Source organism: Tribolium madens, unplaced genomic scaffold (genome assembly GCF_015345945.1).
Source record: "Tribolium madens isolate multiple individuals breed KSU strain unplaced genomic scaffold, Tmad_KSU_1.1 Scaffold_96;HRSCAF=242;Tcas5.2_LG5, whole genome shotgun sequence".
Classification (NCBI taxonomy): Eukaryota; Metazoa; Arthropoda; class Insecta; order Coleoptera; family Tenebrionidae; genus Tribolium; species Tribolium madens.
In genome coordinates, this window is record NW_025401068.1 from 7969420 (window position 1) to 7986802 (window position 17383).

Below are 17383 nucleotides of genomic sequence, written 5' to 3' on the forward strand. Positions count from 1 at the left end.
AATAAATCATCCGGTTATAGAGGCACCGGTCGTTTTTCGGCTACCTACTTGTCAACACGTTTAAAATATAGCAAACCTCTAAAGTTACCATCTTTTTTTAAGAAAAACCGGACATAGTTCGCTGGTTTTTATCTGATGATTATTGTTGATACGTGAGTTTAAATTGTAATCGATTTATATACAAGGCTTCCATTGTGTCGAGCGTCGACGGAAAAGAAATAAACTTTTGAAATACAAGAGACGGTGTTAGGACAATGCACAATTCCAGGAAGAGGAGCGCGATTTCGGATCGCCTCTCGATTAAGGGTCCGGGCTCACGCTCGGACGCTAGTAGGATTTCAAGCGGTTTAAGACTTCGCTCAAATACACCCGGATTACAAGTTCCGGGTCTCCGATCTTTGGTAAATTTTTAAGCAAACAGGGGAAGTTCCCCGAAAGGAGACGTTGAAAATGAAAATTTACCGACAATGTTTCATTAGAAAGTAGGTATTCGGTTTGGATTTGTATACATAATTGTGCTCTTTCAAAAAGCTCCGTTAAAAACTGTTGGTAATCACAATCCAATAAACCGATGGCAATTAGCTACAAATAGAAATTATGGAATCGTTATCCTTCATCGAGAAATTAGCAAAAACGTCTGTCGTAAAGTAAAGAAGCGCTGTTTCTTCTATCATCAGGTGTAATTATTTCTTAATTTATAATCTGCATCTAATGTAAATACCCTTTCATTTTATAGCCATATTATTGGTTAAGAAAGTTTTAATTTTAATTTTTGTAAACCTTTATGACCGAGAACGCAATCATTATAATAAATTTTAAATACCGTCAGTTTATTTATTATATAAATTATAATAAACAGCAACTTATTTCATGCATATGTGCAATTTTCTTTGATAACTCACTTATTAGAAAAGTCTAATTACTGATTCTAGACATAATTCCCCTAATTACACAGTGAGATTAACTTTACAAAAACTGCGGTAATTCCGAAGACTTTACAATTAACCTAGAAGCAACTTTTTGTTACTCTCTTCTGCTAGGTGATATTCTGATGGTTGATTTTCTGTCAAACGCTCCCAAAGTGCCCAACCAAGAGATAGGGGTGTAATCAAATGACCGTTTTATGCGTGCTGCGTTAATGTTTTAATTTCAGTGGGGGTTGAGAGCTCTAAATTTTTAACCCCGACTCTAAATTGGTTAACGTTCTCGCTTGAAATAACCTTTGGCCTTCGTGTGCATATTTCAGCTCGAAATACCATTAAGTCGGTTCCATCGATGGCGGTTCGACATCACACCCTTATCATAACGTGATTAGTCCTCGAATGAAATTAAACTTGTACACATTCGGCGAAAACACAATATGCGAAAGTGCGCCTCGGCATCAAAACAAGACAGAGACTTAACCCAATTATGTAATTAGTGCATTAATTGGGTCAGAGCATGACAGGGCGCAGGAAGGGCTGCATTGGTATTCTCGTCGAGAGGCTCATAAATCTCGAATTCGGTAGTTTACAAGACTGGTTGGCCTCGCGCGTCTTTGCAGACGCTACCTGCCTTACCGACCTGCAGACATCGCAACCCCCCGGCAAAAACCATTCGCGAATTAATTTGCCATTAGGATTTCTCAATAATAATGCACCTGACGGGACATTATAATCATACTGATTTGCTTTAACAGACGGAGTTTTTGTTCCGAGTATAATAAGGTAAAGGCACACGAGACTGCACTTCTAACGATTCTTATTATAAAATTTCCAATTTTTTTTGAGGCTTTGACAGGCCGAAAACTGGCTCTAATTAAAATATGGTGTAACAGGCGGCGCACYTACCTTCAAATACATATATATCCATGTAATTATAAAACTGAAAATTTATAGACTTGTGAAGTAGGTCTAGAGTAGTCTAATTGCCGTCAAAATACTTACAATTTCAAAAATGACAAAGATATAATCTTGTATTTTTCGGTMACTATCAACTGTGTAAATCATTAGTAATAATATAGCAAATCGACATTATGTAGAAATGCCACATCAATCGATGGAAAGTTTTTGTAAAATAAGCACCGCCATCTGCGAGCTATGCCAGTTGGCAGTTTATGTGGTAATGAAAATTGCCATAATTATAAATTTTGTTCTACCACTTCTTATATCTTTCTAATAATCGATAGTTAAAGCAATGACCGAACTATGTAATTATAACGAATACCACGCGAATTTAAAGCCACCTGCAGCTCCAATTTTTTTGCTTTTTTTACAAGATTATCAAAAAAATTTTGCATAACATTAGGGTTTAGAATGCACTTCCGTTTAGTATCATTATTTGCAACAGTTGGCTTGGCTATATTGCTTGCAAAATTATTCTCAAGTAAATTATTATACCAATCCACTGAAATCATAAAAAAAGTATGGATGTGTTTTAGAAACACGTACATACTCAATTATTTACGGTTTATATTTTTGTTATTTTGATGGGACACAACTCCAATGTTGAATGCAGTTGTTCTAATATTTTAGATTTCCGATTTGAAATTAATTTTAAAAATAAATAATCTTCTAAAAATCAAAAAATGCCCATAGTAACTATTGCCAAATTTTAAGAGTAAGATAGCAGTTTCTAAATAAATTGCTAGTAGGCTGAAAAGGTCAAAGATTATGTAGGTAGGTACTTATTTCGTAATTTGTGAGCACCTTTTGCTTCTTTATCGTGTCATGTAAGAATCTGTAAATTTAGGCTTATTGACATAATACAATATGGTTTAAAAAGTTCATGAATAAAATAGATAAATCCTTATAGACTAACGACTGCTTTTTAGTTTCTTACTTATTCTAAAATATATTGGTAATTGTACTTTCAAAAAAATATAACTGTATAATAAACCATTTTGAAATGTACTTACTTTAAAATGTGCAACCAATAAAATGAAACATTTATGTGTTTATATGTACATGATAAAGTTATTAAATGTCAAAATGCATTGCACGCTTTGAACAATTAACCACATCACCAGATTGTAAAATAACAATAGTTATTGAACACATAAACTATAAATAAAATTGCTGCATTCCAGAAACCACTTCGGTATATAATTTTATTCAAGGTATGTACGATTATTGCAGAAACTGTCACACATGCAGCAATATCTTTCATTTGAAGGATAAAGTCCCTATTAATAGTATTAAATTGGTCAATTTTTTCTAGTTGTAAATTTTTATTAAACAAATTATTGTCGGAAACTCGCTTTATTTCTGTACAGAGTGCGAGATTATTTACGCTCTTTATCGAATGCATATTGACTGAGTCATGGAAAACGTTTGAATCGTAAATATTTGCGTTCGTTTACGTCCTAAATTCAAAGCAAATCTTCGTTGTCAATTTCAATTSGAAGAGTTTCTCTGTAACGCGACTATCAATAAATGATCGCCATCCAAAGGCCGAAAATGGCACATCAAACTGAAATGTCAACTCGTGTTATTTGGGGTGACAATATAGAAATTTGGGGCTTTCCCTCATCGGACATGGACAGCATTATACATAATTCTGGCAATGTGGGGTATCTGCAGGAAAAAAGCCACTTTTAATTTAAAATTAGTCCGGAAACGTTTGTACGATTCCAATTAACGATTTTTTGCCAGGTCGCAAAGAGGTTGTACCGTTAAGTGATACTACAACTAGTTTATTTTAATTAGTTTCAAATGTAATAATTCGCCTAAGCGAACTACTACTTCGTCTCTAACCCTAAGGCGAGAGTCGTTAATCTTATCTCACATGAAATTCGTAACTTCACAACTCACCGAAAGGATAAATATCGTCGATGATTCTGAAGAACCTGTTACATACAAAAATTGTAATTTGTCTGAAATTGAAAAAAAATTGCAAAATTCAATCGTATACGTGTTTGGAGTCGTCATAGAACAAAGCAAGCATTATCATCATCTATAGTGCAAAAAATTGGTTTTCAGTAGAGGTGTAATAAAGAACAATCGACGTAAAGTAGGTTTAACATAGCAGATTTTCCAAAATCAACGACGATATTTGTAAATTATTTTAGAATAAAAAATCCGGTTCTTCTAATTGTACCTAATTACTTATTCAAAAATGGTAGGTAAAACTTCTAAAATTTTCATCAGATTTAAATCTACAACCTGATTTTGTGAATTTGTAACAAGTGTTGAATAATAGTAACACTTTTTTTTGTTATCACCCTGATATAAAATTTTAAATAAATTAAATTACACTTGTCGGACATGTGGATGTGAACAACAGGTTTAATTAAATGAATATAATTATAATTTTTAATAAAATGACTATTATAACATCTGCTCATTATTTTTGTTCTTACCAGTTCAAACCTAACAATAAAGCATCTGCTTTTAATACTATTAACATAAATAATTCAATTTAAAATATTTCTTTATGTTCCTGAAGATATTTGATTAGATAGTTCTTGGAAATTATTCTGAGATTTTCAAAGATATTAATCGTTTTGCATTTGACACAATCGACAAAAGATAGCTTTCGTGTTGAGAAAGTTTAATCGTAACGGCCCATGTTCTGTAAAAGATTTATTTTCATTTTAATTTCATACCTCAGTATTATAATAACAAATATTGGGCACCTTTAGGTACTTACACTCATGCAATGGCTATTAGTTAAATTTATGCTTCTACTTTAGATTACATTTCCGGTCAATCAGATAACGGATATGAATATTTTTTACCCATTCGGATTAGTTCGGTATTCCTCTCTTGCGTCATTTGAGTGCACTTTCCATTTGATGCATAATAACCTACATACAATTAATGACAGGACACCATTATGAACCGTTTGATAAATGTATTATAATGTCTTTCCCATCAAACATGTCGCGATAAGAATATCAATTAACAGTTAACAATTAGAAAACGTATCGTTATATTTATTAATAAATTTCATGTAGGAAGTACACGACTTGAACATAATTAAAAATGCTTCTTATAAACCAGTGGTATTATTTAAATTTTATGAGATTTACCCAACAGCTATTTTCTCATTTGACTTAAATTTACTAATTGCTATTGCGTTAAGAGTCCAACCGGAGGCTCCGGAAAAGAGTAATTATCAATCGCTACCGGAGATGGGCATTTTATAACAGTAAAAATAAATATGTCCGAATAAAGAGGTTAAAGAGGAATAAGTGGATCATAAAGAATTAACAATATTGCAGGCAAGATTGAATAAGCACTCATCAAAACTAAACACGAAATTTTGAAGAAATTTTTACCGTAAAAACCGTAAAGCTAAGAAAAATAATAGAATTTGTTAATATGATTAATTAAATAACATTAGTAATACAAAAGTCAGTTGTTTTTTTGTCAGCGTTAATAAAAGAAACAATAAAACTCTAAATCTTCTTTCTGTGTCACCTCCCAGTGGATAAATCAACGCGCTGTCGCTWTGCACGGCAGCAAAATCCCTTCGTAGACATTCCCTTAATTTTCTTTGATTTTGGCAAAGCCAAAATTAAATTCATGCATATCAGCGGCTTCAAAGCATGCAGTAAACCACATTGATGTCGGAAAATCTAATTARCTAATTATGAGTGGTCAGCAATTCGGCCTTTTTAAGGTCGGCTCAATCGATAGGAACTAATTCCTCCACAATAAAATGATTAGAGCACGTCGAAGTCGTTTCTCAAATCGCAGATAACTGTTCCCTCAGTGGTGCTCGGCAGTAAATCTCCACCCTATCATACATATATCTGCAATCGCTAATTCGTAGTAGCGCTCCCAACGGGGCCAACTATCACCGGAGTTAGGCGTCGCGACGCTAGACGGCTCTAGTGTCTAGGGTTGTGATCGATGCGCCGACCAAGATATAGAAGATGCACGACGCGCACCCACGCACTACACGCACGTGCCATTAGGAGCAAACACCTCCAAGTACCCTACATTTGCACGGCGCAATGACGGAAATACTTTCAAATGCATCGCAATGCGGTCTCGTGCCAAAGAAATAAATGGGGAACAGATTAGGAAAACACATTTGAAAATGGAAAAATGGGGAGATAGAGTGCGACACAATTGCTCCATAGATTTAAAAACATTTACTTATTTTTTAAGGTGATAACGATCAGTTATAACACTTAAAAATAAACCTTCCAAACATATAAATCAGCATTAAGAAATAATATTTACGAATACTCCTTAAAAATAAATTACAACGTTTGGTAATTTTTGAAGAAATTGTTTCGGAGGAACTAAATTAAAAAATAATTCAAAACTTTTAAACAGATAATTAAGCCCAATTTTTTCAATTTAAAAGTAATTCTTAAAATTGATTACCATACATCACGAATAACCGCAAGAGTGATTGAATATTAAATAAACTGTTTTTATCCTTAAAGGGACCGTAAGTCTGGAGGTAATAAAGTTTACCAACAGTGAAAATGATCTTAAATCGCCTTTCATTGTTCGTGTCGGCTTGTAGTTACGTGCAGGCCACGTTTCAGCAAAAACGAACTTAGCTCTCACAGTTTTCAGGATATATTTGAAAATCGATCTAGTTACGTCCTTACGAGGATAGATCGTTTATGTGAGTAAAGTGGGATGTTAAGCGTTTCTAAAATGTGTTATTTTCATTTTGGAAAAGCCAGAAGCCATTTTTAAGCTTTATGGCACACATAGTAGGCAAAGTTGCTACATAAATCCTATCAAATTGTTAAACTACACTTGAAGAATTGCGAATGGCAATGCGAATGACATAAAAACGAGACATGATAACAAAGACGAAAAAAGGTTAAAAGCACAGTGGAAAAGTTGCCAACTATGTTCACAGTACGTACAGAGAGAAAAACTTTTTACACAATGATGGAAATGTGCGGAGAAATGGCCTCTACTGACATGCTGCTTAGGCAACTTTTTTATGTTCCTGTTTACGGGAAACTTCAGGATTTATATATTTAAATAGAGATCTGATGCAGTAAAAATAGTAACAAACTATTTTTCTAAAATTTGAAGACGTCAACGTCAATAAGRCGCCAAATCTGACAGTAAATTTAACTTCAAACACTAGAGAACCGAAGTAATGAATAAAAAAAAACTCTAACATATATATCCTCTAACGGAATAAAGTCCGGGATAACTTAGTCGCTCCGCCTACCGCGGAAGAAAATTGTGGGTAGAGCGTCCTAAGTTATCAGAGTCGAAATGCATTTGTTATTTGTTGAAAAAGCTTATAAACCAAAAACTATATTTCTCTGCACTAACAGCATTAAGTAATGATTAAGATAATAATTCGTCTCTGATGAGAAGTTTGAGTGCATCGTGGCCAGACGTGCGGTACTCATCGTAGAGGAGTTTCAATTAGATAAAAACTTTTCTCCTCAAAATTTAATTATAAATCAATTCAGTTGAGTTTTAATTAACATTTGAAGTCCCTTAATTAAAATTCCAAAACGTTTAAGTGAAGTTGAGTAAGCAACATAACAATAATTTCATTTACAAGAGCCAACGATTTCGTGGCCAGGTATTTGTGGTCTCGGCGCGTTGTTTGTATGTGTAGTAAAATGATGTTTAATAAAAGCTCTCGGACTGACAGCTCCCCTTGCGGGCACACATCAAACTATAACGTACGGAGTCTCGGCATTAGATACGGCCCCATACACCGCAATTAGACTGTCCATCAAGCAGGCAGAAGGACGACCCAACTTCACTTATTCGGACGAGATGTTAATTAAAGGTATACACACAAGGACGACCTCTGCAAATCAGTTTCGAAACTGGCTACCTCGCTTGGGCATAGGCTATTTGGGTATATTAATTAACTAATAGCTGACAAATTTCGAATTCAATCACGTCAGAAACGACTGAAGGTCGTGACTCCGGACCCACTATCACCTAGAACTATGAATGAAACGTCTTTATTAATATTTTTGAATAACAAATTATCGACGGAGATGAACATTAATTAGCACAACGGCGCACAACTTGACGCTTTCACGACTCTATTGCGGAATCTTATGTCAGAGGCTTCTTTACAATGATGCAAATGCGATTAAAACCGGCGGAATGATAATAAAATCCGGGCCGGACTAAATGTCAACTTCAATGTCTTCATTACTTGTAGCGTATCACTAATTGAATATTAATCGACTGATTTTTGAAGCGAACTTTTGTGCAAATAGAATATTTATGTATTATGAGTGAAATTTGCATATTACTTCATAAGTCCGTCTGGTCAGATCATTGAGTAATGCGGAATATTCAATAATTTCACTCTTATCTGTATTATCATAATCAGCAATAATTCGGTGTTGTTAATTGTTGTCACACATAGTACTATTTGAAAAAAAAATAACATTAAATAACATCAGAAAATAATATATTTTTTTAATATCCACTGATTGTTACTATTTTATTATTTGTTACTATTTATGCTTTCTAAACATGTGTAAACAAAACGAACCTTATCTTCGAGCATCGAAGCATTGACTGAAATCGAAGCCCTCTTCTATAGATGTTCGCAGTGAAATATTAAATCTAATCACAATTTCGATTTGACTAACATGTGACAAAATATCTTAAGTTTTAAAATTGTTAACGAATAAAAACGTTGTCCCAAAAATGAGATTGTAAAATAAATAATAATAATACAAATAAGCGATTATTGACAGTTTAAAAATGAATAATTTATAAAAGTTCGAATAGGTTTAGAAGTGTCATTAATCAAGCAATGCGTGTGCCATACTGTGATATATTCTTATAAATAACGTTTATTGCCCACTTTATTACTTTTAACGTGACTAGAAAATATCGTCAGTATAAGCAAACCGTGATTACAATTACTCATCTATAAGCTCTGTATAAATTGTTTCTTCTCTTAAAAAATTGCATAAAAATGATCAAGGAGTGTGTTATCACTAACTAAAGTTAAGTAAGAGCCTCGCTTCTTTTGCCACCTTAATAATAACAAAGCTCTTAATAAATAAGTTTAGTATAAAATATGTGTCGTCAAAAAACATCGTTCATTTGGCTGTTATAAATTTAGCTTTTTCACTTAATCTTTTACTCCATTATCGATTCAATGCAATTAACTAAAAATTTGCGGGAACACTGGTGAAAAGTTTAATTTTTTTAATTACGATTTTCGATGTCGCCAAAGTGCTGAAGAGGCGAAATCGGTTCATATGTACTATGTAGTGAAAGAAAGTCCCATTTTTTTCCTCGGAAATATGCAAACTCGTCTAGAATCAAAATTTTATTGCGTCTTTTTAGTGGTGATAAAAAGATATGTTTTCCTCCGCTTCCGCATGAAAGAATCTTCGGTTATAAATTTTGGGTATCGCGGGGTGTCACGACCGCGATGAACAATTAAAGCTAATTAGAGACCGGTCATGTTTTCGGTGGGGCAATTTACCAAAGTAGGATGCATTAAAACGTAACTTGATACCGCTGAGTGTACTTAACGACGATAAAAATGAACAATATAAATAACATCAATTTTCCACTACTTTAAATCACGGATGAGACGCAATTTATTCCGAGAATAATATCAGATCTTTCTCAACCGACCAGTCCAAATATCCTCTCTATCGGGTTTTGGGAGTGGTAGGACCAGTACATGCTACATTATTTTCAATGCCTAATTATTGTTTACATCTCAAGGTGACCGCATATGTATGTGTAGTCGTAAATACAGCTATATGTCTTCGGCCAGGTAACTTTGGGGTACCTGCTCGCTTAATGCGGTTCACGCGATACATCGATGGATAAAATTTTACCAAAACACAAAGCATTCTAAACGCAATTGTGCAAAACAATTTTAATTACGAGGACCACCCACTCGAACAGCTTCCAAGAACCGAAATTATTCAACTTAGATCAAAAGAGAAAGATTCAAAATGGAATTGTCAGTGTTAATTAAAAAAATGCTTGCTGGTGACCACAAAGATTCCGTGGGCAGGTGGCTTTCGTTATATTTCACAATGATTTTGGTACCACTGATGCCTGATAGTAAGAAAACGTGTGTAATGAATATTTTATAGGCGATGTAATTCTATGCTCTGAGATATACTCATTAAATCCATCGGAATGTGGTAACAACACTGGTAGAGTATATTGACCAGCTTGTTATAATTATTGTACAATTTCTCGACAGATTTTTAATTATAAATTGTCCTGTCAACGACGGATTTTTTTTCTCAAAACTAATGACAACTAATTCCACGAGTTCAAGCCAAACAAACAACAACACTGCACAAACCTTTTAACCATTCTAGTTTCTCTTCCCAAACACGAAGTGATAACACTCACCAATATGTCACAATAACGCACGACTAGTGCGCCCATTTGATCCACTAAAAGTAAGTAAATATAAGTCACACACATAAAAATATTTCTGGTTGCTTTGAAGTAATAGCCAGAAATATTTGTTTAGCTTTTATTGCGTTTTTATTGCACCTACGAGTATTTATTTGAAAATCGACTAATAAATTGTGAATTAACGTTAGGTGAAGAAGTCAGGTTTCGGAACGGATTTATGGATACGATCAATTTTCAGGACCATTTTTTTTTTCGCAAACAACTTACATCCTGCTGTTCACTATTCAGAGTAAAAGTTTTTGAACAAAAAGCTTTCCTACCATGTTTGGGGTAAATGTTATGTGAAAATATTTTTACTAACCATTTCGCAACAATAAAGTAGTTGTTGGCTAGAGGATGCACTGATGAAAAGTGAAACGGCCATTGGTGTGGAGATTCGTAAATAACGCGGTTAGAATTTTATTACTCTGTGTTGATGTAGAAACCAAAATATGAGCCGATTTCCTAAGAGGCATAAATTTTGAGACAAAAATAAATGACTTGTTTGTACATTAAATTAAAATGGAAGGGTCATGAATAACAAAAAATTCTTCTTTCCCTATATGCAAAGAAAACTGGTCTTGTGCAGGGTAAATCAAGTTCCACATTATACAAACATTTCATTGAAGAAATATCACTCAAACATCACTGTTACTATGAACTAAATATTATTTCAATTTTTCTTACCTAAATTTGGCTGGGATGATAATATTGTTCCACAATACCTCGACTTAAAGCAATAGAAAATGATTAAAAATTTGACTAGAAACAATAAATTTAGAACAAAATTGTGCTTTCTGTTTGATTCATTTGGCCTCTTTGGTAACTGTACTTACGTACATCTGCTATAAAATTGGAGTAGCTTTTTTGCCGGCTTAAAAAATATGGATAAATTTTGACTGCAAAAGTAGTACAACTAGTACATAAAACTTGAACGTGCATGTGCCAAGTTCATTTACCTATTTCTAATTAGTGATTAATTCCACATGAGATTATCAACAACATGATCCAATTAACTAAAAAAATCGTCAGCCTTTAATTACTCATTAAAATTTCAAATGTATTCGGTTCAATTGCCTCGACTGCGAAAAACAATTTTGCGATTTGGAAAGAAAGCAATAAATCGAAACGCAGATAATAATAAATAACGATCGTTATCGACATTCAGAATCCAGCAAACGGACAGAGTACCTACCTGGGCATGGGGCATGTAAGTGATGTATTGACCGTAGGTATTAACGACGCAAAGAACCAACCGACTATTTTAGAAGAGTCACAGCCAAGGTGAGCCGGTATGGCATACTGAGTTTAGGCCCAATTTATGATCGTCTAGAGTAGGTACAACATACAAGAGATGTGCTCCCCAGGTATCGCCAAAGGCCCGCCGAATGCAAAAACTTTATACACAAAAATTGCGCACGAATTAAACCCGACGGCTGATTTATCGAGGAGCCGCAACCACACAACATCCAAATTATCCGGTATTGACCAAATGACCTTCAAGTGTTACTGCATTTCGGTACAACAATTGCCAAGTTCACTTACTTTTCGGCAATGACCTCCACCACCACACTTTTGTCCGGTCCGTTCCCAAACAACAAAGAAATCGCAAATTGTGCAAAAAATCTAATTGCAACCTGGAATTTGCCCGCCGACTTGGACAAGAATCGAATCTCTGCGATACATCCAAGGAATGCAGATCTTAATTAATAGAGACTCCATTGTTACCACTTGAATTAAATAACTGCCTCTTTTGGTTGCTGATCGGTTGTCTAATAAAATTTATAACAAAGAACACAATAGTTTTTTTCCTCGCCTCTTCCAAAACAGTGGCTCCTTAAAATAAACAAAATATTTCAAAATTTTTTGTAACAATAAAATTGTAACCAAAGTAATTTCCAACTAAGTGAAATGAAATTTACATTCTAAAGCAAAGTCAAAGAGATAAAGCATGATTTTTATGAACTCATCTTTCTTTAAACTATTCACAGTTTTATTTGGCCACTCTTTCTATAAAGTTACTCTAAAACTGATTATAAATAACCCAGAATTACTTTTTTATCGTTGCCATGAATTTAATCTCATATAAACCCGTTTACCAAATAAATTAATGATATAGCGTTTTTGAACCACAAAATCTATATTTTATGCAAATTCACACTTTTATTTCTTTCTTCTTAGTTTTAATAATCATACCAGCTTAGTTATTTTTTAGCATGTTTTAAAACCATATCTAAATCATAACTTCTACACAAAGTCACGAAAGGCCTTCCACAAATATTTATAACAAAATAATTCAAGATTTAGTGCGATTCTGGAAACTGAAATTTTTTACCTGGTGGAGTATGCTCAGATGATTCAATAACAGATATTACTGAGGAATTTTTAATGGTCAAGGCTACAAGTAAGTTCCCAAAGGCAARCATCAACAATGAGAAACACTATTGCTATTAAAATATTAACAGTCATTATTACATGTATGACCTGTAATTAATTCTAAGCAGCATGTGGTAGGATTATTAGAAGATCATTATTAGAATAATTTATTTTTTCCAAGTCTTCACACTGGCTATACATTTTTGAATTACTTTCTTAAAAATCTAGGTAAGTACGTCTTAAATCATTTAAATAAGTTGTTCACATTTATATCTTCTTGCACTTGAGTGTTATTAATTTTGGAAACAGATAAATTACWAATACTATATCATTCTTTTGAGTAATAATTATTTGAAAATTATTTSTTTGTTTTAATCGAATTACCGACAAGAAACGAATGAATCCACTTGGAACTAACAAGTTTAATAAAAAGTTTAACACTTGATTTGACAATGATGTCTTATTTTTGTTAGGTCTGCGCCAAAAGCGGGCAAAAACTGAGATCAATCTGTGAGTATGATCAATCAAGTCATGCTCAAGTTGCTCAGTAATGTATCTTCACCTTGAACCTAACCATCTGCTCCAGCAATTTCGTATCGTGGGTGGCAGCAGAGTGTTTAATTATCATTTTCAATCGAGTGCCAAAAGATAATTGATCCGTGAAATTTATGGGCGAYCTAATTATGTCCGGCAAAGGGCCCGGTCATACGAGAATTAAATACTAAAATAAAATTCCGTTGGCGGTCCGTGAAGTATTGTCGATGCACCGCAGGAGGGCCATTGTGGAGCCGCAAGTGTGGGTATTGACAAGACAACTCAATCAATGTTTTCAATGTTTTCAAACGTGACGCAAATTTGTCTATTAGTTGTAAATAATTATCAATCAATTAAGATGAAAAGATGTTCGGGTGTTAAGCCAGGCCGCTAATTGAACACCGCCACGAGCTTTGAAGAAAAATGGTGCGAACTACTTAACAAAAACTGAAGCTTTATCCAAGTCCCTTCTTATCTTGCAGCCAGCAAGACCTTTAATCATTGAAGTGTGCTCTAATTTCGTGTTCACGTGCAATGTTCTGTGCGAGAGATTCAAAGTGCTTAGCACACACCCATAATGCACATAACCAAATGTTCTCAGGGTTGTGTTGTGGTGTAAAGTGAGATAAAAGTAATAAAAGCACACAGTTACACACACCTTGATTGGACAACGTTGCGGTCGCATGGCCTGCTTACCTTTGACGATATGAGCGTCAAAGTTGGGGACGATTCCTGRAACAATTCAAAGTGTTATTAACATTGAATGGAAAGGACGAAACAAAAGGGGTGTCTCGTTAAAATTCGCCGTGCCGGAATTTACACTTCGATTCCCTTCACCRGTGACTCGAATAAATAACGTATTTATGTTTCAAAAATAATTATTATTATGGGGCGAACTTTATCTTAATCGTGTTGGTTTAGGTCAGGGTCGAAACGAGCTTGATACAGAGCTTTCTATACTCATTAAAGCTCGTTTGAATTTTCTGTGTCAACAGGCATATTGCAAGGATAATGGAACGAGTAAATTCTTTGTCATCTTAATTATGCACTTCAAAAGGAAATTTAACGTCGCAAACAGAAATTTATTCGAATTCAGTTTCGCATAGAAACAAACAACAGACACTCATTGCATTACACTTTTTGAACAAGATTGTAAAAACACCCATTAATTTATTTATTTAACATTAATCTTAAACCTTAATCATAGTTTTTAGATTTTTTATCCAAATACATAGGTATAGAGGGATGTGATCAGACGAATATTCAAGAAAAACATTTTTTTCAGACGACATTGGCAATAAATGAAGCAATAAGTTGCATAATGGAGCTCAAACACATCAAGCTGAAAGAACATCGCATTTGAAAGTGCCACTTTTGTGCTTGTGGGAATTGTATAAGACACCGAATATTTTACTCCTACAAAAAGCAACTCTTGAAATGTGGTGGCACTTATAGACAGTAAGTTATTAWATTGTGACAAATAAAGCATCCGAAATTGTATTTCGGACGTATCTKTTGATTTCATCTAAAAGCAAGCGATTAAAATAATAATTTTAAATTGTGTGCTTTCATAAATCAAGATATTACATTATTATACTGGAAATAGCCCACAAATCAGACTTTTAGCTAATCTGACCATATTGAAACAAAGTGAATTTTTTGAGTAAGCAGCCATAACTTAGCCACTTTTCCTGCAATCAAGGCACGCCATGAGTGAGCTTTCTCATGCCCCTAATAACTTGTTATCTTTGCGGCGCAAAAAATTAATTTGTAATTCAAATCTGGGCTTAATCTGGCCTTAACTATATTAAAACGATTGTGGCATAAACAATTTTGCAGGCGATGGGGAAGTGTTAATTTGACCAAGCAGGCGAAAGCTGCGCATACAAAGCGCCCCCTGACCTTGGTGAAGCTGGCTCATAAAACTTGCGCTTAAAAAAAGCACGAGCAAAAAGTCGAAGACGGCATTGTTGAGCGTCTGGACCATATATAGGTCGGCTGGTTATATAAGCTTGGCTTCGCTTTTCGGTTTTTTATTCTTTTAGCCACATGTCKGRCGCTGCTGCAAAATGGCATCTGCTACCAGCCAGCACGTGCTTCGAAATATAGGTGAGCAACTTCAGACCTCTTTCGTGACTGCCCTACAGAAAATATTTAATTATATAGTTTTAGAAGTCACCCCTTTCATTGGCCACGGGCTGAGCCTCCATATGTTAATCCTTGTAATTTATTTTAACGATATGTCTGCAGTTATCTATGATTTTCTAGGAAATGCTCGATGGTAATTTTGATTCCGCATGAAATACGGATTAAATTTTATACGGCAGTCTCAGCTGCCTCAAATTAATTATGAAAGCTGCACATGCTGGGGCGCTGCAAAGATCTGGAATGACTAAAAGTGCCATAAAAACAGATAGATTCGTCATTTTCGACTCCCACAATGACGTTAGCAATTGGCTTTAAAAGCACAACTCGCATTTACCTAATTACTAGACACACACACAGGTAATGAATTTTTAATTCAGTGAAAACTTGAATCGTATTTAGACATTAAAAATTAACAATAATTACATCTTAAACCACCAACCACCTACTTGCTTTTTTTGTCAAATATTTGGTGTCATTAACCAGAATGAATAAAATGATGTGGGATTCTGAGAATTATTATAGTTGAAAGTCTCTAAATAAAAGGCCGAATAATAAATTCTTACAATGCAGTTGGCTGCAGAAAGGTAGAGGAGAACAAAAAAATATATTGCATTGCTATTTAATGAACGCTAACTCCTACAGATGGGATCAGGTAGATTCCGAGGGTAAATCGCCACAGAACTTGAAAAATATAGAGAGTCACTAAACAAGCTCCGGCTCCCTAACTATCGAATTGAATCAGTCGAATCCATAACTCAGCTCCAGCTCGGAGATCCACAATTAATTTTAATTATCCAAATTTAGAACTCGGTTAGCAATGAAGTTAACTTTAAGTGTGTTTATTACATCTTAAGTAATTGAGTACGAAGTTCGCAATAAACATTCAACATAAACTAAGATTAAAACCCGACTTGTTACTGTATCACTTTTATTACTTCACCATCTACTATACTTGTTTAAGTTTGTTGTATTGGTGAAGTTTTATGCAGGATTGCCACTATTGGTGCAAAAAGCGTTAGATTGCACGGCCATTATTATAATGTAGGCATGTSTAAGGATCGCCGATTTCAGATTGTGTCGTTCAAGGGGGAAGAAGAGAGATGCGGACCTCATGTGAATTTGGCGTTATTTATTTTTAGTCTTGCCATTGTGCACCCTTGTTTGGAGAACCTGACCAGTAAAGCAGACGACTTTTTATCGCCCTTGCTGTGCTCGGTACGGGTAAACAACACTACACAGGTACAACTACAGCATCACCCTGCATAACTCACATCTTATTGATACAGCGCGACTACATAATAGACAAATTGGAGAAGCACAAAACCTATCATCTATTTTTGAAAAACAGTGCGGCCTTTTTTAATGTGTTTGGATACTAACTGCTAATTAAAATTAAAATTAAAACGAAAAAAAGAATGAACATTTTCTGTTTTATCATAAGTGACCATTTTTCAAAGATTATTTACAAGCGCTGCCTTGACCTCTGTTTTCCAGTAAATTCGTTATTTTTCAGTGCTTTCTAAACTCCTCTGTACATGAATTTAACCGGTAGTCGCCTGATCCCACCGTCCTTGTAAGGTCATTCCATATCTAATTTGCTCCAACTGGTGGCAAGTTTTATTAGTGTAAAAAATGCAAAGTATTTGCCGTCACTTCAAAGCCGTCTTTCAGTYGAAAAAAATTTGATTYAAGCTCTAACAAATAAGCCAAGAATTTACAGACAATAATTATAAAACGCCGATGGCTTATAAATTACGTCTCAGGTATGTATAGGTAATAAATGATCAGACAATGAAACAAGCCTTGATATGGGTCTTCCCTTCCGAGAAGAGAACCAAGTTTTCGGCGGTCGGATTCTGTGGTTAGCGTAAGAGGACTGTAGTGTACGTCCACATTATGATGGCAGGTCCCGATCCCGAACAAAAGGCATTTCCCTCGACCCATATCAGAGATATGCCACTTTGAAATTGCGTTAAAAGTCATCCAGC

At 34.5% G+C, this 17383-nt stretch overlaps 2 protein-coding genes across 12 annotated transcripts in view; one reads left to right on the forward strand and one right to left on the reverse strand.

Annotated features, from left to right (window-relative positions):
* The window catches only part of LOC123013827 (voltage-dependent L-type calcium channel subunit beta-2), a 71863-nt gene that overhangs the window by 25222 nt on the left and 29258 nt on the right, over positions 1 to 17383 (reverse strand). For 8 of the 11 annotated variants that reach the window (XM_044412640.1, XM_044412638.1, XM_044412639.1 and 5 more), the window contains one exon: positions 13944 to 13979. The exons of 2 other annotated variants lie outside the window; for them this stretch is intronic. In XM_044412640.1, the coding sequence (XP_044268575.1) occupies positions 13944 to 13979 (36 nt within the window). Of the gene's footprint in view, positions 1 to 13905; positions 13980 to 17383 lie in introns of all 11 variants that reach the window. One more of the 11 variants, XM_044412648.1, reaches the window with a different exon arrangement.
* Positions 11512 to 12003, forward strand: LOC123013828. Its single transcript, XM_044412652.1, has 2 exons — positions 11512 to 11621; positions 11676 to 12003. Exons 1-2 carry the CDS (start codon positions 11539 to 11541, stop codon positions 11893 to 11895), a joined length of 303 nt encoding a protein of 100 aa, XP_044268587.1. The 5' UTR covers positions 11512 to 11538; the 3' UTR covers positions 11896 to 12003.

Excerpts from the sequence above, each read along its gene's own strand:
- LOC123013828 (XM_044412652.1), top strand. The coding sequence starts at position 11,539 with ATGGGGCATGTAAGTGATGTATTGACCGTAGGTATTAACGACGCAAAG. Across the intron at positions 11,622-11,675 it reads TTAGAAGAGTCACAGCCAAG|GTACAACATACAAGAGATGT; the intron begins GTGAGCCGGTAT and ends CGTCTAGAGTAG.